Consider the following 25,821-nt stretch of genomic DNA (forward strand, 5'->3'; position numbering starts at 1 on the left):
ACCTGGAGGCGACCAATTGAAGCATTCCCCAGAGGGGACCAACCGAGGTCTCCTGCTCAGGCTGCAACCAAACAGGGCCCACGTGAGTTCGGTCTGTTCACTGCCCTGGGGTTTAATTTCTTCTCTGGGCCCTGGTTTTGGGGCCTCGGTTTAACATGTTCCTGTTCGATTGTGACCCATGTCGAGAAGTGAATGATGCCTCATATTGCTCGCTGAACTGTCTTCGATCTCCCAGCTCAGATTGGATGAGTTCACCTCACCGACCATTAATTCGGATCCCCACAAACTGCTGAGTGAATGGATTAACACTTTCTGACCAAATCTTCAAAGAAGGCAGAGGGGAAATCATGCACAACAGCGATTTATTGACTTGGAATTCATAATTATCATTATTTAAACTTTGAGTATACCAATAATAATACATATAAACAGTTGTAGACAGGGCCATCTGAGAATTAAAAAACATAATTAATAGGCAGATACTTAAAACAATGAATAACCGATTGTAAAAGTAGCTGAGAGTATCACCGTAATTCAGCATTAGCTGGATCACTGATTATCACATTATAGTTCAGATCAGTGTCTGACACGACTGCAGATTGGTGAGACTGATTTAGGATTCAGTATTTAGATATCTGACAATTTACCCCACAAGATGATCGCCAGCCTAAGGAATCGAGGAGAGAATAAATTCACCCCGCGCGTGAGAGCAAAACGGGCGATAGTGAATTGGCAGCTCGTTTTCTACTCTGACTGATTTTATTTTCAATTGACTGTTGCTTTTAACGATGAGATGGACCCCTCTGCCCATTTTAGTGGACGGAACAGATCCAGCAACACGAACACAAGAAGACATGGGAAGTCCCTGGTGTTCCGATGAACATTGATCCAACATTGACCGAGTGTCCCACTGCAGCCCAGACTGAGACCCACCCTGGGCCCTTCCTGTCTGTACATTGACCCAGTGTCCCACTGCAGCCCAGACTGAGCCCCACCCTGGGCCCTTCCTGTCTGTGCATTGACCCAGTGTCCCACTGCAGCCCAGAATGAGCCCCATCCTGGGCCCTTCCTGTCTGTACATTGACCCAGTGTCCCACTGCAGCCCAGACTGAGCCCCACCCTGGGCCCTTCCTGTCTGTACATTGACCCAGTGTCCCATTGCAGTCCAGACTGAGCCCCACGCTGGGCCCTTCCTCTCTGTACATTGACCCAGTGTCCCACTGCAGCCCAGACTGAGCCCCACCCTGGGCCCTTCCTGTCTGTACATTGACCCAGTGTCCCACTGCAGCCCAGACTGAGCCCCAACCTGGGCTCTTCCTGTCTGTACATTGACCCAGTGCCCCACTGCAGCCCAGACTGAGCCCCACACTGGGCCCTTCCTGTCTGTACATTGACCCAGTGTCCCACTGCAGCCCAGACTGAGCCCCACCCTGGGCCCTTCCTGTCTGTACATTGACCCAGTGTCCCACTGCAGCCCAGACTGAGCCCCACCCTGGGCCCTTCCTGTCTGTACATTGACCCAGTGTCTCACTGCAGCCCAGACTGAGCCCCACCCTGGGCCCTTCCTCTCTGTACATTGACCCAGTGTCCCACTGCAGCCCAGACTGAGCCCCACCCTGGGCCCTTCCTGTCTGTACATTGACCCAGTGTCCCACTGCACCCCAGACTGAGCCCCACCCTGGGCCCTTCCTGTCTGTGCATTGACCCAGTGTCCCACTGCAGCCCAGACTGAGCCCCACCCTGGTCCCTTCCTGTCTGTACATTGACCCAGTGTCCCACTGCAGCCCAGACTGAGCCCAACCCTGGGCCCTTCCTGTCTGTACATTGACCCAGTGTCCCAATGCAGCCCACCCTGAGCCCTTCCTGTTTGTACATTGACCCAGTGTCCCACTGCAGCCCAGACTGAGCCCCACCCTGGGCCCTTCCTGTCTGTACATTGACCCAGTGCCCCACTGCAGCCCAGACTGAGCCCCACCCTGGGCCCTACCTGTCTGTACATTGACCCAATGCCCCACTGCAGCCCAGACTGAGTCCCACCCTGGGCCCTTCCTGTCTGTACATTGATCCAGTGTCCCACTGCAGCCCAGACTGAGCCACACCCTGGGACCTTCCTATCTGTCCATTGACCCAGTGCCCCACTGCAGCCCAGACTGAGCCCCACCCTGGGCCCTTCCTGTCTGTACATTGACCCAGTGTCCCACTGCAGCCCAGACTGAGTACCACCCTGGGCCCTTCCTGTCTGTACATTGATCCAGTGTCCCACTGCAGCCCAGACTGAGCCCCACCCTGGGCCCTTCCTGTCTGTGCATTGACCCAGTGTCCCACTGCAGCCCAGACTGAGCCCCACCCTGGGCCCTTCCTGTCTGTACATTGACCCAGTGTCCCACTGCAGCCCAGACTGAGCCCCACCCTGGGCCCTTCCTGTCTGTACATTGACCCAGTGTCCCACTGCAGCCCAGACTGAGCCCCACCCTGGGCTCTTCCTGTCTGTACATTGACCCAGTGCCCCACTGCAGCCCAGACTGAGCCCCACACTGGGCCCTTCCTGTCTGTCCATTGACCCAGTGTCCCACTGCAGCCCAGACTGAGCCCCACCCTGGGCCCTTCCTGTCCGTACATTGACCCAGTGTCCCACTGCAGCCCAGACTGAGCCCCACCCTGGGCCCTTCCTGTCTGTACATTGACCCAGTGTCCCACTGCAGCCCAGACTGAGCCCCACCCTGGGCCCTTCCTCTCTGTACATTGACCCAGTGTCCCACTGCAGCCCAGACTGAGTCCCACCCTGGGCCCTTCCTGTCTGTACATTGACCCAGTGTCCCACTGCAGCCCAGACTGAGCCCCACCCTGGGCCCTTCCTGTCTGTACATTGACCCAGTGTCCCACTGCAGCCCAGACTGAGCCCCACCCTGGACCCTTCCTGTCTGTACATTGACCCAGTGTCCCACTGCAGCCCAGACTGAGCTCCACCCTGGGCCCTTCCTGTCTGTACATTGACCCAGTGCCCCATTGGGGACCATCCAGCCCCGGATATCCGGCAGAATCAGCGCTGGGGGACCGGGTGACTGAGTCTCGTGACCCTGTCGCTGGGCCTCTGACGTCACAATGGGAGACGGCGCTCGCTCAGCTCGAGCTGGAAACCGTTAAAGGGCCGTTAGGATTTAAACCTGGAGCGCGGCCGGTTAAAGGGGAGGGACAGAGAATCGGCCAAAAATATTCATATAATGAGACCAGGAATGGTTATAAATTGAAATGTTCATATAATGAGACCAGGAATGGTTATAAATTGAAATGTTAATATAATGAGACCAGGAATGGTTATAAATTGAAATGTTCATATTTCCACTCTCAGTCCGGGTCTGGATTCCCGCACTGACTCCAGGTTTCTCTTTCCGTTTGGACAGAACTGATTCAATGACAGCCTGAAACAGATTAAAGATTAAACAGGAAAAAAACAGATTGAACAACAGTGTAAATAACAGGGAGACTGGGGTTAATATTTCAATAATAATTACAGATAAATATTACCCATAAAAGGGACTGAATCCCACTGATATTTTATTTATTACATTAAACATTAACACAAACACTCACCCGATCCGCTCCAGACTCTTGCGGGTCAGTATGAGGGAGCGGAGAGCGGGGACAGATCGGTCTGTGAAGGAGTTTGATCCCAGGGACAGATCCGTCAGTGACCGGTTTGTGCTGAGAGCGGAGACGAGATCATCGGTACAAGAATCTGTGAGACCGACATCAGTCAGACTGGGGATCAGAGAAAGAGAAATAACAGGAATCAGGGTGAATCCTGAGTGTTTATTAATAACACTGATACTGATATTAATAAACACTGTACATTATTAGTAACACTACTACTGATACTAATCATAATGTACAGTGTTTATTAATAACACTATTACTGACAATAATAATGTACAGAATTTAATAACGCTATTACTGATACTAATAATGTACAGTGTTTAACACGATTACTAATACTAATAAAGTAGTGCTCATTAATAACACTATTACTGACATTAATAATAATGTACAGTGTTTATTAATAACACTATTACTGGCACCGATAATAAAGTACAGTGTTTATTAAAAACACTATTATTGATACTACTAATAATATACAGCGTCAGACATCCAGTTATTATAAACACAATCTCACACAGTGATACTTACTCCAGTTCCTGTATTTTACAGTCCGGGTTCCTCAAAGCCGCAGACAGTAGTTTCACTCCTGAATCTCCCAGTTTATTATAACTCAGGTTGAGAACCGTCAGTGACAGGTTTGCACTGAGAGCGGAGGAGAGATCCTCGCTACAAGAATCTGTGAGATCATTACCCCATAACCTGGAGATCAGAGAAAGAAATTGGAGATAGACAGAGACGAACAGAGATAACAGGAATCAGAGTAAATTCCCAGTATTTATTTATATTATTATGACTGATACTGACATTCATGTACCATGTTCAGCATCCAATTAATATACACAATCTGGTACTTAGCCCAGTTTCTGTATTTTACAGTCCGGGTTCCTCAGAGCCTCAGACGGTAGTTTCACTGCTGAATTTCCCAGTTTATTATTGCTCAGGTCGAGACCCGTAAGTGACCGGTTTGTCGTGAGAGCGGAGGAAAGATCCTTGATACAGGAATTTGTGAGATCGTTATCACATAACCTGCAGATCAGAGTGAGAAAGGAAGAGACAGAGACGATCAGAGATAACAGGAATCAGAGTAAATTCCCAGTATTTATTTGTATTATTATTACTTATACTGACATTAATATACAGTGTCCAGCATCCAGTTATTATAAACACAATCTCACACAGTCTGATACTTACTCCAGTTCCTGTATTTTACAGTGCGGGTTCCTCAGAGCCTCAGACAATAGTTTCACTCCTGAATCTCCCAGTTTATTGCTCCCCAGTCTAAACACAAACAGACCGAGAGTGAGAAACAAACTGAATCCAATCCACGATCTGATACAATTTTTCTCTGATATTACAGGAAACACTGAAAAATCTTTTGGAAATTAATAACCAGATTTCCCTGTCACTGACAATGAATCGCACTCTGTCCGACGCTCCATATATTCAGGGACTGTCAGTAAATGTATTTATTAAATAAACTGCTGTCTGTGTGAAGCCTTTAAATGTCCCTTATTCCGGTCTCATCCCCTGATGATCAGAATTACCCTCCTGGATGTCAGTGACCGGTCCCGTCATGTTTGGGGAAACTTGTCTCATTTCTGCTGCTTCTTAAATTCCAGATTTTATGGGAATGGGGCGATTTTCCCCGAATTAAATGATAAAGCGGTGATTATCTGTACTTTATGCAGTATTATATTAATCTGTATAATATCTCGGGGTGAGTTATATTGTGAAATGACGCTAACTGCTGCTGTAAAATCCGTCCCACAGGATTTTATGTCACAAGGAACGTTTATTGTGTTCTGTTACAAGTTTTCAATGTCCCTGCACTCCGAGATTATAGGGGAGGGGAGTCTCTCTGTTTTATCACATTAAACTGGCTCTACATTTAGTTCAGGTGTAACGGGCCTGACAGTTCTTGGGAATTTTCTGAAGTTCCGTCGCCGAACAGAGCCTCTCACAAATTAGGGCAGATTATGGGTAATTCCCGACACTGCCCCTGGTTCACCCAGGAGCCTCCCGCTGTGTGTGGGGCCTCACCGCTGGCCGGTGTGTGTCTGTACTCCTGGGCTCATATCCCACAACCCGTTCGATTGGAACCTTTTTACCGGCAGATTTTAGTTCACAAATCCCACTGAAGTGTCGGCCTGGATTAATGAGCGAGGGGCCTGAATCCACGACCTTCTGACTCAGAGGCACGAGTGCTGCCAGCTGGGTGAAGAGATGGTGGATGTATTGGAGAGTGTAAAGGGCAGTGTCATTGATGAGTTAAGATAACATACCGACGTCCAACGGGGAAAGCTCAGCCCGCCCATTGACGGGTGTGTGCCCGAAAGCTGTGTTTTGCTCTTTGTTACTGAATGATTGGAGTTTCTGCTTCCCTCTCCTGCACACGTTGACAGTCCGGTGTCACCTGCACCCACACCTCGGTAAGAGGGAGGGATGCTCCGACACACAGACTGCTCAGTTAGTGTTGGCCAACGTGGAAGTAATAGTGAGAAGAAATCTCTTCAATGGGCGTATCTCCGACAGTAAGAAAAAAACACCAATAAATATTATTTAATGCAATTAAATTATCAGACTCTTTCAGTGACCTGTATTTACTGATCCGATAAAGACTGTAAAATCCCGACTCGTTCACAAGGATCAATTTTAGATTCTTCAGTCCTTAGGGAATTACTAACCGATCCTCTTATCATTTGTCATGTTTGGGTTGAATCTGCTTCTCTCTGGTTTAACAGAACTGTTTGTTTCCCTTCATTATGGAGCAACAATAAAATTTGTGCCTGTTTTACAATTGGCCTAACAGTTAGAGACAAATAAACAGTTACCTCAACACCTGGCATTTGTGCACTACGGTTCCCAGCCGCTGGAGTCCTTCACACTGGATGGAGCATTTCTGTCGATCGAGGTGTTTTATTGTATCAGAGTCCAATGACATGAGACAGCACCGCACAGTCAATCGGGGTCAGTCGCAATCCACTAAATGTTAGTGTTTCCATTGATCCCACTGTGACCCGAGCCAGTGTTTTATTTTGAGACTCAAACAGGTAGTGGAATGTGTTCAGGAGGTCCCTTTTACCAGTTTCACTCGCTGTGTTTCCAATCTCTCCTTCAACCTTCTCCTTCACCCAGTCAATCACTCCGCAGATTTTTTGATGAAGAAATGGACCCAGAAACTCCTCCAGGGGCCGAGCTGACTGTGAGGAGGAGAGACCAACAACAAAACGGAGAAATATCTCAAATCGCCCATCTTCCTTGCTGTGGGCTTCACTGAGGAGTTTCCGGATGTCCCCTGGATCTGGAGTCAGGAATCGTGCGAGTGCAGCTACAAACTCTTGGATGGTGAGGTGCGGGAATGTGTAAACCACACTCTGGGCAGAATCATCTCTCTCCAAAAGTTCCATCATGAACCCAGACAGGAACTGGGAAGGTTGCAGATTGTACTTGATCAAATCTCCATTTCTAAACACAATCTTCTTCTCGGAGACTCCAGTGAAGGCCATCTCACCGATCTTCAGTAATACATCACGGGGGGATTCAATCTCTCGGCCATGGTTTTTCAGAATGTTGTAAATATAGTAGGAATATAGTTGGGTGATGGTCTTGGGAACTCGCTGCTGTTTCCTGTCTCTTTGTGTGAAGAAGGGACCCAGTGACAGACCGAGGATCCAGCAGTAGGAAGGGTTGTAACACATGGTGTACAGGATCTCGTTCTCCTCCACATGTTTGAAAACAGCTGCTGCCACCGTCTGATCTTCAAAATACTTGTTGAAATATTCCTTCCGTTCTTCACCAACAAATCCAAGGATTTCAGCCCAGACACTGATCTCAGCCTTTTCCAATAAATGTAATGCAGTGGGGCGGCTGGTCACGAGCACTGAACATCCTGGGAGCAGCTTAGAATCATAGAAGTTACAACATGGAAACAGGCCCTTCGGCCCAACATGTCCATGTCGCCCAGTTTATACCACTAAGCTAGTCCCAATTTCCTGCACTTGGCCCATATCCCTCTATACCCATCTTACCCATGTAACTGTCCAAATGCTTTTTAAAAGACAAAATTGTACCCGCCTCTACTACTGCCTCTGGCAGCTCGTTCCAGGCACTCACCACCCTTTGAGTGAAAAAATTGCCCCTCTGGACCCTTTTGTATCTCTCCCCTCTCACCTTAAATCTATGCCCCCTCGTTATAGACTCCCCTACCTTTGGGAAAAGATTTTGACTATCGACCTTATCTATGCCCCTCATTATTTTATAGACTTCTATAAGATCACCCCTTAACCTCCTACTCTCCAGGGAAAAAAGTCCCAGTCTGTCTAACCTCTCCCTGTAAGTCAAACCATCAAGTCCCGGTAGCATCCTAGTAAATCTGTTCTGCACTCTTTCTAGTTTAATAATATCCTTTCTATAATAGGGTGACCAGAACTGTACACAGTACTCCAAGTGTGGCCTCACCAATGCCCTGTACAACTTCAACAAGACATCCCAACTCCTGCATTCAATGTTCTGACCAATGAAACCAAGCATGCCGAATGCCTTCTTCACCACCCTATCCACCTGTGACTCCACTTTCAAGGAGCTATGAATCTGTACTCCTAGATCTCTTTGTTCTATAACTCTCCCCAACGCCCTACCATTAACGGAGTAGGTCCTGGCCCGATTCGATCTACCAAAATGCATCACCTCACATTTATCTAAATTAAACTCCATCTGCCATTCATCGGCCCACTGGCCCAATTGATCAAGATCCCGTTGCAATCCCAGATAACCTTCTTCACTGTCCACAATGCCACCAATCTTGATGTCATCTGCAAACTTACTAACCATGCTTGTGCTGTATTAAACTGTACACAATGTCAGACACTTCACACCGGTCTTCAGGATCTGTGCACATGTAATCAGCCTCTGTATTTATCCGATTGTTATCAAAATCGATACTGTCCTTGAATTCATCTAAACCATCGAATATAAACAGTAATCCCTCTGGGTTCTTCCAGAGCTCTCCCAGAATATTCCTAAAGTAAGGATACAGATCTTGTATCAGATTCCTCAGGTTTATTCTACAGTTAATTGCGTTCAAATCCCGGAATTTAAAACTGAAAACAAATTGAAAGTGTGGGTATATTTTCCCAGTGGCCCAGTCATAAACAATCTTTTGTACCATTGTTGTTTTTCCAATCCCCGCGACTCCACTCACTGCTGCTGAACTCCCAGATTTGGATTTTCTCCGGGAAAAACTGCTCTCGAACAATTGGTCAGTTCGGATTTTTTCCAGTTCTCTCCGGAGATGTTTCTCTCTCCACTCTTCATGGTCTCGGCCTCTTGCCAGCAGTTCATGTTCTACAAGTGTCCGATCTCGAACAGTAGAAATGACCGTTAGCTCAGTGTATAGAGTGACCAGCTGGAAAATCTTAACCTTCTCCTTTATTAGGATCGTGTTCACTCTCAGTGTTTCAGTTTGGACCCGGAGTCTTTCCTTGTGTTTCTGTTGAACATCTTCAATTTGAACAGACAGAAAGTGATTCTCAATGGTAGTTGTATTAACATAAAAACAAATTCTCAATATCACTTTACTATTCAGTAAAATGTTCCGAAATTGAACTCCCAGCTTCAATAGAGGTGCGAGCAGGAAATTAAACTCTATTACTGGAAACCTCGCTTGAAAGTGAATAATGGCTGAGAAAAGTTTCAAATCCTCACTTGATTCTAATATTTACTGAACATGGAGATTTCTATGAAGGTGATATTTTCCCTCTGATGATTAATACTATCAGCCCTGCCCTGTACCATGGACATCTCGTTACAAATCCAAACGTGATTCTTTTATACGAAACTAGAGGTTCTCGTGGAATAATTTATGAAACCGTCAGTGGTGCTGACCTGTTGCAGAAATGGGAATTGGGGTATTGGGTATCAGTCGGAAAGGGATAGCTTGTGAATGGGCAGATGTTTCACTCTTATTGTATCGGACCTCGGGCAGGTTATCTGGGATATTGTGTGCATTGGGAGAGGGATTGACTGTGAGTTGACAGAAGTTCCACTGTTATTGTATCAGACCTTAGGCAGGTTATCTGTGATATTGTGGCCATTGGGAGAGGGACAGACTGTGAATGGACAGAAGTCCCAATGTTCATGTATCAGATCTCGGACAGGTTATCTGGGATATTGTGGACATTGGGAGAGGGACAGACTGTGAATGGACAGAAGTCCCAATGTACATGTATCAGATCTCGGACAGGTTATCTGGGATATTGTGGACATTGGGAGAGGGACAGACTGTGAATGGACAGAAGTCCCAATGTTCATGTATCAGATCTCGGACAGGTTATCTGGGATATTGTGGACATTGGGAGAGGGACAGACTGTGAATGGACAGAAGTCCCAATGTTATTGTATCAGACCTTGTGCAGGTTATCTGGGATATTGTGGGCATTGGGAGAGGGAAACTGTGAATGGACAGAAGTCCCACTGTTAATGTATCAGACCTTGCGCATGTTATCTGGGATATTGTGGGAACTGGGAGAGGGCCAGACTGTGAATGGACGGAAGTCCCACTCTTATTGTATCAGTCCTCGGGCAGGTTATCTGGGATATTGTGGCCACTGGGAGAGGGACAGACTGTGAATGGGCAGAAGTTCCACTGTTGTTGTATCAGACCATGGGCAGGTTATCTGGGATATTGTGGGCACTGGGAGAGGGACAGACTGTGAATGGACAGAAGTTCCACTGTTATTGTATCAGACCTCGTGCATGTTATCTGGGATATTGTGGGCACTGGGAGACGGACAGACTATGAATGGACAGAAGTCCCACTGTTAATGTATCAGGCCTTGTGCAGGTTATCTGGGATATTGTGGGCATTGGGAGAGGGACAGACTGTGAATGGACAGAAGTCCCAATGTTATTGTATCAGGCCTTGTGCAGGTTATCTGGGATATTGTGGGCACTGGGAGAGGAACAGGCTGTGAATGGACAGAAGTCCCACTGTTAATGTATCAGACCTTGCGCATGTTATCTGGGATATTGTGGGCACTGGGAGAGGGCCAGACTGTGAATGGACGGAAGTTCCACTGTTGTTGTATCAGACCATGGGCAGGTTATCTGGGATATTGTGGGCACTGGGAGAGGGACAGACTGTGAATGGACAGAAGTCCCAATGTTCATGTATCAGATCTCGGACAGGTTATCTGGGATATTGTGGACATTGGGAGAGGGACAGACTGTGAATGGACAGAAGTCCCAATGTTCATGTATCAGATCTCGGACAGGTTATCTGGGATATTGTGGACATTGGGAGAGGGACAGACTGTGAATGGACAGAAGTCCCAATGTTATTGTATCAGACCTTGTGCAGGTTATCTGGGATATTGTGGGCATTGGGAGAGGGAGACTGTGAATGGACAGAAGTCCCACTGTTAATGTATCAGACCTTGCGCATGTTATCTGGGATATTGTGGGAACTGGGAGAGGGCCAGACTGTGAATGGACGGAAGTCCCACTCTTATTGTATCAGTCCTCGGGCAGGTTATCTGGGATATTGTGGCCACTGGGAGAGGGACAGACTGTGAATGGGCAGAAGTTCCACTGTTATTGTATCAGGCCTCGGGCAGGTTATCTGGGATATTGTGGGCACTGGGAGACGGACAGACTGTGAATGGACAGAAATTCCACTTTGACCCTGAGAAAAGGTTCCGTCCCCTCACCCTCTCCATCACATAGACCGCCTTCTTTCACCTCCATATCACCCGCCTCCTCTACCCACTCAGCCCATTTGCTGCTGAAACCCCCATCAATGTCTCTATTACCTCAAGACTCAACTGTTCAAAGGCTCCCCTGACCAGCCTCCCACCTTCTGTAAACTTGAGCTCGTATCCAACGCGCACCAAGACCCAGTCACCCATCACCCCTGTGCACACTGATCTACATTGACTCCCGGTTCGGAAAAGACTCTATTTTAAAATTCTCATTCGTATTTTAAAATCCCTTCATGGCCCTCGCCCCTCCCTGTCTCTGTGATCTCCTCCAGTCCTGTGATCCTCCAATTCTTGCATCTTGCGCCTCCCCGATTTCCATCACTCCGCCACTGGTGGATTTGCCTTCAGCTGCCTAGGCCCTAAACTCTGGAATTTCCTCCCTAAACCTCTCCGTTTCTTAACAGAAGTCCCAATATCATTGTATCAGACCTCTGGCAGGTTATCTGGGATATTGTGGGCACTGGGAGAGGGACAGACTGTGAATAGACAGAAGTCCCTCTGTTTAACCTCGGTGGTGGGGAAACTTTTAGAAACGGGACTCGGGTTGGTTATGTGTGGTATTACCTGTACTTCTATAGTCATTTGATCACAGGTATGGATTACTGCCATTCTGAAGGTACAGAGGGGAATCAGAAAGATGATTTAAGATATTAGAGTTCAGGTTGAGGGAATGGCGAGAGGGTTTGATGTATTTTGTTTGGGCAAGAAACTTTGGTATTGAAATGTTTTAATGGAATTCAGAACATTAGTGCAGGAAACAGGCTCACAAAATAATTAATAATGGAGAAGGGAAGTCAGGGTAATTTTCTCACCCAAAGGGCCCGAGGGCATGGGAAGGACACTAAAGGGACAGTGTAAGTGGGGTAAAGAGATAATTGAACGTGTTTCTGTGGATACACTGAGAGGAGGGGGAGGTGGGGTCATCTCTCTAACAGGGACAGGCTTAATTGGGCCAAATGGCCTTTTCCTATCCCTCATCATTCTCCTGTTATATTGTGTTTCAGAAATTGTCAACAATTTTTCAGCAGTTTCACACCGACATTGAATGTGTTTTTCGAACAGTCCTTTCATGTCACCGATTAGAATGAGAATTACTGCCCACATCATTCAGTGTAATGTTAGTGCAGAAAACATTCACAGTTCATTTCAACTGTTCTCCCAATAATTATACTCCATTGTTTCATTTTGGTCTCAATTTCCTATAATGCAGGTTTGGGAAATTACAAATCTGTTTCCATTAGTCATTATATTGGGTCTAAAAAGATCCTGAGTTAAAGGACTATTATTTGAGTAGAATTAGGTTCTCTCTTTCATTGCCATTCTAAATCAAGCCCATAACTTCCTAATTACCCTGAACATTGTCTTTCCCTCACAATCCTCCAAGGATTAATGATCAATTGTGTGAACATCTGTACATCTTCTCAGAGCAGATTGAAAACTTTGATGTCTCATTCTGTTCTGTGAAATGAAAACATTTTAATGTTTCGCATTTCTCCACCTCTTTCCCTACAGTTGATGGTGGGCAGATTTCCCGGGGAGCAGGTAACCCATAACGTCTGGCTCATGGCACTGCTCATTAATTGTGAGCCCAGAACATCTGTGCGGCACATCGGAGCTGTGTATGGGGATTGACAGTGTATCAGGATCCTGCCTGGTGTGTATGGGGATTGACAGTGTATCAGGATCCTGCCAGGTGTGTACGGAGATTCACAGTGTATCAGGATCCTGCCAGGTGTGTATGAGGATTCACAGTATATCAGGATCCTGCCAGGTGTGTATGGGGATTCACAGTGTATCAGGATCCTGCCAGGTGTGTATGGGGATTCACAGTGTATCAGGATCCTGCCAGGTGTGTATGGGGATTCACAGTGTATCAGGATCCTGCCAGGTGTGTATGGGGATTGACAGTTTATCAGGATCCTGCCAGGTGTGTATGGGGATTCAGAGTATCAGGATCCTGCCAGGTGTGTATGGGGATTCACAGTGTATCAGGATCCTGCCTGGTGTGTGGGGATTCACAGTGTTTCAGGATCCTGCCTTTTGTGTGTGGGGATTTACAGTGTATCAGGATCCTGCCAGGTGTGTATGGGGATTCACAGTGTATCAGGATCCTGCCAGGTGTGTATGTAGTTGGATTAATTGGAGTAATACAAACTCACTAATAATTCAAAACTCGGAGTGACTTTTAACTTCAAGCTACGCAAAACATTCTTTTCCTGCGATGCCAGGGCACCTCACAGATGTGTATGAAGTGCTGCAGTGTATTAGGATCCTGCCAGATGCATGCGGTTTCACAGGATTAACAACAAATGAAAATTAACTTTTTTTCTGTTTCCTCCACCCTTTGAACTTCTGATTCCAAGATTCTGACAATCTCAAAACAAAAAACTACAGTCAAACATTCTGATTCTCAGAAGTGGAATAAACGGTTTGAAACCCCCATTTCATCACTTACCTTTCAGGTGACTGGGTATTTCAGATAAACCTCGTCCGATGTTCATATAATCAAATGGATCAGGACCTGTTTAAATCAATGAGCTTTCATGAAATCAGATCTGTGTAATATTATAGTAAATTCTGCAGTGTTTCAATCTGAAATTGAATTCAGTGTGTGATTTTACCGTACCAAGTTCCTGCATCTCTTTCAGTATTTTATCCAACTTTGGTAATCTGTGCATTTTCACAAAGGATTCCCACATCACCCTTCGGGCCCGGGAGCCTTTCTCCATCACCAGATTTAGGAGAAGTTTGGAACTTGCCGCCCTGTTTCCCTTCTCCGCGAGCTCAGTGACTTTCTGTAAAGAATAATAATGAATATATTGAGGAGTGGAGTGAAAGACAAAGACTGAGAATCAGAAGGAGAGGAGCTGCTCCGTGATGGGATCACCCAGTTTATATTGAACACAAAGTAATCACTGGGCCGGGTTCTGATCCATTCTGAACATGGGCAAAATATTCTGTAAACATCTTGATTCATCAACAACAACAACACAGCACCTTTAATATAGAAAAATGTCCCACGGCGATTCACAGGAGTGGAATCATACAATGGGCCTGAGACAAAGGAGGGCATATTATTAGGGATGACCAAAAGCTGGATAAAGAATCAAATTTTAAAGAGAAGAGGGAGATAGAGAGGCGGAGGATTTTAGGGAGTGAATTCCAGAGCCTGGGTCCAAAAACTGCGGAATGCTCGGCCACCGCTGGTAGGGCGATGGGGAGAGGCACAAGATGCCAGAGTCAGAGCAAGAGAGAATTCTAGTGAGGGGCAGGACCTTGAAGTGATTTAAACAGGAGGATGGGAATTTAAAATTGAAGTCATTCGAGAACTGCGATAGGTGAACGAGCACAGGAGTGAGGGGTGAGCGGGACGGGGGAGGGACAGGTTACAGGCAGCAGCGTTTTGGATGTGTTGAAGTTTACAGAAAGCGGAGGATGGGAAGCCGGCCAGGAGAGCATCGGAATAGTTGCATCCGGAGGAAATTTCCTCCAATTAAATATTGGGAAGACCGAAACCATCCCTTTGTCACTTCCACACTCCACCATTCCAATGGTGTCCTGGCCGGCCTCCCACCTTCCAGCCTCCGTAAATTTGAGCTCATCCAAAACTCTGCTTCCCACAGCCTAACTCACACCAAGTCCAGTTCATCCAACACCCCTGTGCTAGCTGACCTACATTGGCTCCCGATCCGGAAACTGATCGATTTTAAAATTCTCATCCTTGTGCACAAATCCTACCATGTCCTTGCCTCTCCTTATCTCTGTCACCTCCTCCAGCCCTACAAACCCCTCAGATCTCTGCACTCCTCCAATTCTGACCTCTTGTGCATCCCCGATTGTCGTTGCTCCATCATTGGTGGCCGTGCCTTCAACTGCCGAGTCCACAAGCTCTGAAAGTTCCCTCCCTAAACGTCTCCGCCTCTCTACCTCGCTCTCCTTTCCTTTAAGACGCTCCTCAAAACCCGCCTCTTTGACCAAGCTTTTGATCACCTCTCTGAATATCTCATGTGGCTCGGTGTCAAATTTTGTTTGATAATCGCTCCTATGAAGCACCTTGGGACGAATTATTATGTTAAACGCGTGATATAAATGCATGTTGCTGTTGTCGTTTCCCTTGTCTTTCTCCGTACAGATATTGACTGATCCATTGGGTAGTATCATCTCTTCCTATCATTGGTTCAGATTCAAATATTTTCAGTTTTATCCATTTCTTCCCTATTTGGCCTGTTTCTGTTCTGTAACATTCTATGATTCTAAGATGTGATATTCTGTCACTTCTGTTACATTTAAATAATCCAAACTCATTCTGTGTCCATTCCACTTACGTGATATTCCTGCCCACTGAAATGGTCCTCGCCTGTTAACATGAGACTGAGTCCCTCCAACCCCTCTTCAATCACCTGTTCAAGTCTGTCCCGGTAGAATTTCGTCAACTGGAACAGCTGGTAATCGTCGCACTTTGTCAGGAACTCAGTGATTGCAGTGTTCAGACCTGTGAACAAAAATGGAGAAAACTAAACACATTATCCGGGCGGCTACATTTCCTCTTATACCAAACGGCTGAAGCCTCCTGTCACATCATCAAACACCTTCTGAAAACCCATATACACCGCATGTGCTGCCTTCCATCGTTCCGTACAGTCAATTCTTAAAAACCGGTGTTTAAATATGTGAAACACGACTTGTCTACAGCGAATCAGTTCCAGCCTCCCCTGATCATCCCCTGTATCTCTAAATGTTCACTAATTCAACCTGGAATTACAGATTCGAGGAGTTTGCCCACTGCTGACGTACACTAATTGATCTCCAGTTACCCGGTTTACCTTCTCTCCCTCTTGAACAGATACATTTCTTTGTCTCTTTCTATATCCAAAGTCTCCTCCCTGACTTCATTTAACCGCATTGGTTGTCGGTCCATTGGCTTCTTCACTTTGACTATTTTTCTCAGATCCAAATCCTTCTCTAGTTATCTCTGACATCCTCCTCCAGTACACCGACATTCCCACCAACACCATCAGTGTTAGAATCTTCATTAATCTCCCCGCAAAATGATATAACCAGGAAGATTTCGCTGAATCCGTGTAAACCTAAACCATGTGGTCTGATAGCTCCTGGACCATATCTCTTATGATTCTGACTTTCCAAATGTGTTTGGAATGATTTGTACATTCACAGACATAAAACTGAATCCAAACTCCGATTTTGGGGGTAATTTACCTATAATTCGTTTTTCTTTCCCCCCTCGACATCCATAACTTTATCTCTCAATACTTAAAAACCTCCTACCCTTTTTCCTGCCAATATCATTTCATTACTTCATAAATCATCTGTTCCTGCCCCAACAGTTTTATTAATTCCACGCTTAAATCTCAGATCCAGATAGTTCCCCCCCTCCAGTCATATCAACTGAAACCTTCCCGCTGCTCCTTTCACCAAGTCTGTAAAACCATTGTTGGTCGGTTCAGACCGTGACCGTCCCTTCCCTTCTCCCTGAACTCACTCTATCCCCAAGACCGTGAACCCTTCCCTCCTGCTCCATTCACCCAGTCTGTAAAATCATTGTTGCTCGGTTCAGACCGTGACCGTCCCTTCCCTTCTCCCTGAACTCACTCTATCCCCAAGACCGTGAACACTTCCCTCCTGCTCCATTCACCCAGTCTGTAAAATCATTGTTGCTCGGTTCAGACCGTGACCGTCCCTTCCCTTCTCCCTGAACTCACTCTATCCCCAAGACCGTGAACCCTTCCCTCCTGCTCCATTCACCCAGTCTGTAAAATCATTGTTGCTCGGTTCAGACCGTGACCGTCCCTTCCCTTCTCCCTGAACTCACTCTATCCCCAAGACCGTGAACCCTTCCCTCCTGCTCCAGCCACACATTGACCTGCCGCATATTTCCCTCTTTAAGTGGCCCACCGTAAAACAATCCAGAGATCAACACCTGAAGGCCTTGTTTAATGTGTCGAGCCTCAGTTTCAATATTACCTGTATAATCGTATTTCTATCCATGTTATTGGGTCCGACCATGACTATTCTCTGCTCCCCTTTCCTTTCCAGAGATCGTCCCACCTGTTCCTGGAAATTTTTCCCTCTGACACCAGGGAGGCAACTTACCATTTGGAACCTGCTCAGGGCTGCAGAAGAGTCTGTATATTCCCCAGACTATAGAATCTCCCACCACTATCGCTTTCCTATTGCTGTGCCCCACCTGCCTCTCACCCCTGCCCCACTCGGGGTGTCCACCTGCACCCCGGTCTCACACTGTTAATCCTCTGAGACACTGTCTCTATCCACCTTACAGTACCCAACACCAGTTATCTATTGGACAGTTCCAGTACTCAGGAGATCCCTCCACCTGTGACTGCACTGTCCCTCTGGATGGTCACTCACTTCCCTCTATCTGCACAGTATCTGTGCTGTTACCTCTTCCTGTGGTGAGCTGCAGGTTCCTGCTCGTGATCTGGACCCTTTGTGAGGTCAGAAATTATATTTTGATGAATTTTCTGAACCTACCTGTGTCCATTCTCATTCTTGTTGAAGATGTTGGATCTCCTCCCCTATTTGAACCTTCAGCCATGGTGGTGACAGATTCCCAGATTCTGATGCTCTGTAATAAATATATTAATATGAAGTTAGACAGAAATATTAAAATGAGGAGAGCGTTGCCTTGTTAAACATGATACCAAGTCCCTCCTGCCCCATCAGTACAACATTTGTTAGCTCTGGGATCGAGCATTTCACGAGTGTTATGATCAACGTTCCACATCAGGTGTGAAACAGACAGCTGCCCAGTGAAACCCACTGAGTCCTTGTTCTCCACCATAAATTCTCCCGCTTCTGACCGTGATGGACTCACATTTGTCTTCACTAATCTTTTTCTTTTTAAATACTTGTAGAAGATTTTACAGTCCACTTTTATGTTCCTTCCACGTTTACTCTCATACTCTGTTTTTCCTCTTAATCATCTTGGTCCTTTTTCGCTGAATTCTAAACTGCTCCCAATCCTCAGGTTTGCTGCTTTTTCTGGTAACTTTATATGACTCTTCTTTGAATCTATCCTTAATCTCTTTTGTTAGCCTCGGCGGAGCCACGTTTCCTTTTGTGTTTTTGCACCAGAAAGGAATGAATGACCAGAAATACGGCCCACTCTTCGTCTTAGGATAAACCCAATCACTGAAACTATCGATAGTTGGTGGGGAATTGAGGGGAAACATCTCTCGGGGCCTCTCCAGACACAAAGGGGAATGTGTCTTTTTCTGATCCAAAGTGGATGACCTCACACTTGCCCACATAAAACACCATCTCCCACAGTTTTCCTCACTCACTGAGTCTGTCTGTGTCCCTGGTTTCCAGTTCCCCAATAGGGTCAGATTCTGTTTTCAGCACAAAGTAACAGGTAATGAAATCTACCCTTTTATTAGGTATATTAAGGTGACATGCAGCTAAGGCGGGAAATGGAGTTGAGGTACAGATCGGTTACGATCTAATAGAGTGACGGGACAGGTTCGAGGGGCTGAATGGCATCCTCCTGTTCCTGTCTAATGTCATTGGGTGGAGTGTGAAACAAACGGGTGATGATACAGTGTCACACACTTTGGGGAAGGCATTGTGTCACCACACGATGGCAGTGTACCCTGTGAGAGAGACAGTGAGAGAGGATGCCTCTGAACATCAGTGAGTGTGAGAGAGAGAGGATGCCTCTGAACATCAATGAGTGTGAGAGAGAGAGGATGCCACTGAACATCAATGAGTGTGAGAGAGAGGATGCCTCTGAACATCAGTGAGTGTGAGAGAGAGAGGATGCCTCTGAACATCAATGAGTGTGAGAGAGAGAGGATGCCTCTGAACATCAATGAGTGTGAGAGAGAGAGGATGCCTCTGAACATCAATGAGTGTGAGAGAGAGAGGATGCCTCTGAACATCAATGAGTGTGAGAGAGAGAGGATGCCTCTGAACATCAATGCGTGTGAGAGAGAGAAGATGCCTCTGAACATCAATGAGTGTGAGAGAGAGAAGATGCCTCTGAACATCAGTGAGTGTGAGAGAGAGAGGATGCCTCTGAACATCAATGAGTGTGAGAGAGAGAGGATGCCTCTGAACATCAATGAGTGTGAGAGAGAGAGGATGCCTCTGAACATCAATGCGTGTGAGAGAGAGAGGATGCCTCTGAACATCAATGAGTGTGAGAGAGGATGCCTCTGAACATCAATGAGTGTGAGAGAGAGAGGATGCCTCTGAACATCAATGAGTGTGAGAGAGAGAGGATGCCTCTGAACATCAATGAGTGTGAGAGAGAGAGGATGCCTCTGAACATCAATGCGTGTGAGAGAGAGAAGATGCCTCTGAACATCAGTGAGTGACTGAGTGTTTTGTGTGGAGAGAAGTGCAACGATGATGAAACCCGACCTTTAACCATCAACGATTTGTAAAATCCGGCACAGACTGAGATTGAACAAGTTAAATTGCCAGAAGACACGTGTCCATATCACAGGTTGGATCAGACACAGCAAGTGGCGTCTCGGGGCAAAGGATCAGAAATCTCTTCCTCATATCGATCCAAAGTTGGAGGAAGTGAGGTTCCCACAAACGGAAAATTTTCGCTTCTGTCTCTGCGAGTTTCAGCATTTTGCTTTTACTTTGTGTCACTCGGGCATAAATGTTGAGACCCACTCAGTTCCCCCTTCAGTGTGATTTTTTTACCAGAAGGCTTCTTCAATCCCAGTGCTTTTTGATTAAAGTAGATCTGGGTTACAATTCGACCCTAACATCCACCTGAGAATAATGGGGTCACCCGCATTTGGTGTTGATTGATTCTCTGCATTAGGTTTTATCTTTAATTCTGATCACCATCTGGTTTCCACCCAGAACCGTGTGTGTGATGAGAGAAAAAGAGGGGAGATTGACTTTACCCTCCAGTCTCCAGGTTACAAACCGTCGCCAGCAGAAGGGGGCGATGCAACAGATCTACTTTACCCCCTAGTCTCCAGATGACAAACCGCCGTCAGCAGAGGCGTGCGATGCAACAGATCTACTTTACCCCCCCAAGTCTCCAGGTTACAAACCTCAGTCAGCAGAGGGGGGCGATGCAACAGATCTCGTTTCCGTTCCTTGAGCTCGCTGACAACTTACAGCCGGCAAATGGAAAGAAGTGTTTTGAACTTTGTGTCGCTGCAATTATATTTGTTTTTCATAGAACACATATTATAACCCCGCCATTTCTTAACAATGGTATTACTGAAAATGATCTCTTTATAATATGAAAGTAACTTTACACACCAGACTTGTACTTTAATCTAAAGGACCTGTCTCAGTGATGTTTTAAAATCACATATTAAAACACGGTCCTCTATTTATACCTGTTAAGTTAGATTAAAGATATTTATTAATCGATAAACGGATGGTTAGAAAAAGGCTTTTAAGATTAATATGTGTCGATAACCAGGGGACACAGATTTAAGATAATTGACAAAAGAACCAGGGCGGGGGGGTGGGGGAAATGAAGAGATTTTCATTTTGATGTGGCCAGATATTATGATCTGGAATGCACTACCTGAACGGGTGGTGGAAGCAGATTCAATAGTAACTTTCAAAAGGGAATTGGATAGAATAATGGAATGATTACAGCATCAAAGGAGGCCATTCAGGCCATCGAGCCTGTGCCAGCTCTTTGTAAGAGCATTCAAGTTCGTCCCATTCCCCCGCTCATTCCACGCAGGTCTGCAAATATTTTCCCTTACACAATTTATCCAATTCGCTTTTGAAATTTATTATTGAATCTGCTTCCACCACCCTGTCAGGCAGTGCATTCCAGATCATTAAACTCACTGAATGTGGTTCTTTCGCCAATCACCTTTAATGTGTGTCCTCTGGTGTTTGATCCTTCCGCCAATGGGAACAGTTTCTCTTTATTTACTTTATCTAAATCGCCATGATTTTGAACACTTCTATCAAATCAAAGAGCAGGGAAATGAATCTGGATTGTATCGGGACAAACATCGCTCTCAGTTTAATAAAAAGAACCCTCGGCCGAGGCCGGGAGCTGGATCATGTGATCACCCAGAACATTATTTTGTGCTTTGTATCAGAATAATCAATTGGAAGAAATTTTACAAATCATTAAATAAGATTTACGCATCATTTTATCACCAGTTTATATTTAAATGATAATCATTTAATTCAACTACAATTGTTAAATCCAGAAATAGATTTACTGATGGGAAATAACATTAAGTTAAACCCAATATCCAGTTCCGAATTTTAAGTTGATTTATTTTGACTGTTGGATAGGAAATATATTTGAATTCGGTAACACTGTCTGGCACTACCTTAACTCACAGTGTAATATCGATATTATCGGGGCTATAAAGGTGGGTTCTTTCCGAGTTGGTGCTGGGGGCGGGGAGACACTGTATATCTGCTAGGCACTGCCTCAGACTGGAGTCACCTCTTAGATCAAACCCCTTTTCTCTAAAACACACACAAGATTCATTTGTGACTGTGTGCTTTGAGACAGAAACTGATCTTACTTCACATTTCATTGCACGGCCTCATGCTGGATAATTGTACTCGGTGATCAGACTCTCCCAGTCTCATTCTCACCATTTCCCCCATTACCTTGTAACCTTTGTGGACTGTCTACAGGACCAGTGTTTATCTGAGTAAATGGGACTTTCTCTTACCTTTCTCCTCAGTCGATCTATGGAAGCTTTTCGAATCGGAAGGATTCTCTCTGGTTGCTGCTCTCACAATCCTGTGCTGATTCACCTGCTGTTGTTCCTCAGTCTACAATCCCTGTTTACTTCCAGCTGTGGACTTTTCTCAATCACTCCGTCATTCACCAGGATATCTAATTATGGCGGGGCAGAAAATGAGATCAATATTGACGGTGTGAAGGAGAATCTAATCTACACTTTTCCTTAAATATTGAATTTAATACACTGTTTGAGGAACTCTGTTCCCACATTCCATGTCTCTTCACCATCCCGACCACAATATGTGATCGTTTCATTCTCCTGCCCCAGTTTGAGGCAATTCCCTCTCCATGTGCCACCCCTGTTTTTAGGATCATATTTTCCTCTGGATTCTGATCCACCCCCTTCCCTCCGAGTGGCCCCCAGTCCCGCACAGTCTGATCCTGATCCCCCCTTCCCTCCGAGTGGCCCCCAGTCCCGCACAGTCTGATCCTGATCCCCCCTTCCCTCCGAGTGGCCCCCAGTCCTGCACAGTCTGATCCTGATCCCCCCTTCCCTCCGAGTGGCCCCCAATCCCGCACAGTCTGATCCTGATCCCCCCCTTCCCTCCGAGTGGCCCCCAGTCCCGCAGTCTGATCCTGATCCTTCCCTCCGAGTGGCCCCCAGTCCCGCACAGTCTGATCCTGATCCTTCCCTCCGAGTGGCCCCCAGTCCCGCACAGTCTGATCCTGATCCTTCCCTCCGAGTGGCCCCCAGTCCCGCACAGTCTGATCCTGATCCTTCCCTCCAAGTGGCCCCCAGTCCCGCACAGTCTGATCCTGATCCTTCCCTCCGAGTGGCCCCCAGTCCCGCAGTCTGATCCTGATCCTTCCCTCCGAGTGGCCCCCAGTTCGGCACAGTCTGATCCTGATCCTTCCCTCCGAGTGGCCCCCAGTCCCGCACAGTCTGATCCTGATCCTTCCCTCAGAGTGGCCACCAGTCCCACAGTCTGATCCTGATCCTTCCCTCCGAGTGGCCCCCAGTCCCGCAGTCTGATCCTGATCCTTCCATCCGAGTGGCCCCCAGTCCCGCACAGTCTGATCCTGATCCTTCCCTCCGAGTGGCCCCCAGTCCCGCACAGTCTGATCCTGATCCTTCCCTCCGAGTGGCCCCCAGTCCCGCACAGTCTGATCCTGATCCTTCCCACCGAGTGGCCCCCCGGTCCCGCAGTCTGATCCTGATCCTTCCCTCCGAGTGGCCCCCAGTCCCACACAGTCTGATCCTGATCCTTCCCTCCGAGTGGCCCCCAGTCCCGCACAGTCTGATCCTGATCCTTCCCTCCGAGTGGCCCCCAGTCCCGCACAGTCTGATCCTGATCCTTCCCTCCGAGTGGCCCCCAGTCCCGCACAGTCTGATCCTGATCCTTCCCTCCGAGTGGCCCCCAGTCCTGCACAGTCTGATCCTGATCCTTCCCTCCGAGTGGCCCCCAGTCCTGCACAGTCTGATCCTGATCCTTCCCTCCAAGTGGCCCCCAGTCCCGCACAGTCTGATCCTGATCCTTCCCTCCGAGTGGCCCCCAGTCCCACACAGTCTGATCCTGATCCTTCCCTCCGAGTGGCCCCCAGTCCCGCACAGTCTGATCCTGATCCTTCCCTCCGAGTGGCCCCCAGTCCCACAGTCTGATCCTGATCCTTCCCTCCGAGTGACCCCAGCCCCGCACAGTCTGATCCTGATCCTTCCCTCCGAGTGGCCCCCAGTCCCACAGTCTGATCCTGATCCTTCCCTCCGAGTGGCCCCCAGTCCCGCACAGTCTGATCCTGATCCTTCCCTCCGAGTGGCCCCCAGTCCCGCACAGTCTGATCCTGATCCTTCCCTCCGAGTGGCCCCCAGTCCCGCACAGTCTGATCCTGATCCTTCCCTCCGAGTGGCCCCCAGTCCCGCACAGTCTGATCCTGATCCTTCCCTCCGAGTGACCCCAGCCCCGCACAGTCTGATCCTGATCCCCCCTTCCCTCCGAGTGGCCCCCAGTCCCACACAGTCTGATCCTGATCCTTCACTCCGAGTGGCCCCCAGTCCCGCACAGTCTGATCCTGATCCTTCCCTCCGAGTGGCCCCCAGTCCCGCACAGTCTGATCCTGATCCTTCCCTCCGAGTGGCTCCCAGTCCCACACAGTCTGATCCTGATCCTTCCCTCCGAGTGACCCCAGCCCCGCACAGTCTGATCCTGATCCCCCCCTTCCCTCCGAGTGGCCCCCAGTCCCGCACAGTCTGATCCTGATCCTTCCCTCCGAGTGGCCCCCAGTCCCGCACAGTCTGATCCTGATCCTTCCCTCCGAGTGGCCCCCAGTCCCACAGTCTGATCCTGATCCCCCCCCTTCCCTCTGAGTGGCCCCCAGAACCGCACAGTCTGATCCTGATCCTTCCCTCTGAGTGGCCCCCAGTCCCACACAGTCTGATCCTGATCCTTCCCTCCGAGTGGCCCCCAAACCCGCACAGTCTGATCCTGAACCTTCCCTCCAAGTGGCCCCCAGTCCCGCACAGTCTGATCCTGATCCTTCCCTCCGAGTGGCCCCCAGTCCCGCAGTCTGATCCTGATCCTTCCCTCCGAGTGGCCCCCAGTCCCGCACAGTCTGATCCTGATCCTTCCCTCCAAGTGGCCCCCAGTCCCGCACAGTCTGATCCTGATCCTTCCCACCGAGTGACCCCAGTCCCACACAGTCTGATCCTGATCCTTCCCTCCGAGTGGCCCCCAGTCCCACAGTCTGATCCTGATCCTTCCCTCCGAGTGACCCCAGTCCCGCACAGTCTGATCCTGATCCCCCCCCTTCCCTCCGAGTGGCCCCCAGAACCGCACAGTCTGATCCTGATCCTTCCCTCCGAGTGGCCCCCAGAACCGCACAGTCTGATCCTGATCCTTCCCTCTGAGTGGCCCCCAGTCCCACAGTCTGATCCTGATTCTTCCCTCCGAGTGGCCCCCAGTCCCGCACAGTCTGATCCTGATCCTTCCCTCCGAGTGGCCCCCAGTCCCGCAGTCTGATCCTGATCCTTCCCTCCGAGTGGCCCCCAGTCCCGCACAGTCTGATCCTGATCCTTCCCTCCGAGTGACCCCAGCCCCGCACAGTCTGATCCTGATCCTTCCCTCCGAGTGACCCCAGCCCCGCACAGTCTGATCCTGATCCCCCCTTCCCTCCGAGTGGCCCCCAGACCCGCACAGTCTGATCCTGATCCTTCCCTCCGAGTGGCTCCCAGTCCCACACAGTCTGATCCTGATCCTTCCCTCCGAGTGACCCCAGCCCCGCACAGTCTGATCCTGATCCCCCCTTCCCTCCGAGTGGCCCCCAGTCCCGCACAGTCTGATCCTGATCCTTCCCTCCGAGTGGCCCCCAGTCCCGCACAGTCTGATCCTGATCCTTCCCTCCGAGTGGCCCCCAGTCCCACAGTCTGATCCTGATCCCCCCCCTTCCCTCTGAGTGGCCCCCAGAACCGCACAGTCTGATCCTGATCCTTCCCTCTGAGTGGCCCCCAGTCCCACACAGTCTGATCCTGATCCTTCCCTCCGAGTGGCCCCCAAACCCGCACAGTCTGATCCTGAACCTTCCCTCCAAGTGGCCCCCAGTCCCGCACAGTCTGATCCTGATCCTTCCCTCCGAGTGGCCCCCAGTCCCGCAGTCTGATCCTGATCCTTCCCTCCGAGTGGCCCCCAGTCCCGCACAGTCTGATCCTGATCCTTCCCTCCGAGT

The 25,821-nt window shown here is 48.2% G+C and overlaps 1 protein-coding gene across 2 annotated transcripts in view; it reads right to left on the bottom strand.

The window, feature by feature from the left end:
* Positions 1-345: 345 nt before the first annotated feature.
* LOC137316355 (NACHT, LRR and PYD domains-containing protein 12-like) overlaps positions 346-25,821 on the bottom strand; it is a 28,557-nt gene continuing 3,081 nt past the window's right edge. The window contains exons 2-12 of one of the 2 annotated variants that reach the window (XM_067980423.1): positions 22,091-22,257; positions 17,925-18,018; positions 15,815-15,906; positions 14,041-14,209; positions 13,870-13,935; positions 6,489-9,156; positions 4,849-4,935; positions 4,462-4,683; positions 4,186-4,356; positions 3,592-3,759; positions 346-3,419 (exon numbers count right to left, since the gene is read on the bottom strand). In XM_067980423.1, the coding sequence (XP_067836524.1) occupies positions 8,480-9,156; positions 13,870-13,935; positions 14,041-14,209; positions 15,815-15,906; positions 17,925-17,988 (1,068 nt within the window). In that variant the 5' untranslated portion in view covers positions 17,989-18,018; positions 22,091-22,257 and the 3' untranslated portion in view covers positions 346-3,419; positions 3,592-3,759; positions 4,186-4,356; ... (1 more) ...; positions 4,849-4,935; positions 6,489-8,479. Of the gene's footprint in view, positions 3,420-3,591; positions 3,760-4,185; positions 4,357-4,461; positions 4,684-4,848; positions 4,936-6,488; positions 9,157-13,869; positions 13,936-14,040; positions 14,210-15,739; positions 15,907-17,924; positions 18,019-22,090; positions 22,258-25,821 lie in introns of both variants that reach the window. The other variant, XM_067980422.1, reaches the window with a different exon arrangement.

This window comes from Heptranchias perlo, unplaced genomic scaffold, assembly GCF_035084215.1.
Source record: "Heptranchias perlo isolate sHepPer1 unplaced genomic scaffold, sHepPer1.hap1 HAP1_SCAFFOLD_59, whole genome shotgun sequence".
Classification (NCBI taxonomy): Eukaryota; Metazoa; Chordata; class Chondrichthyes; order Hexanchiformes; family Hexanchidae; genus Heptranchias; species Heptranchias perlo.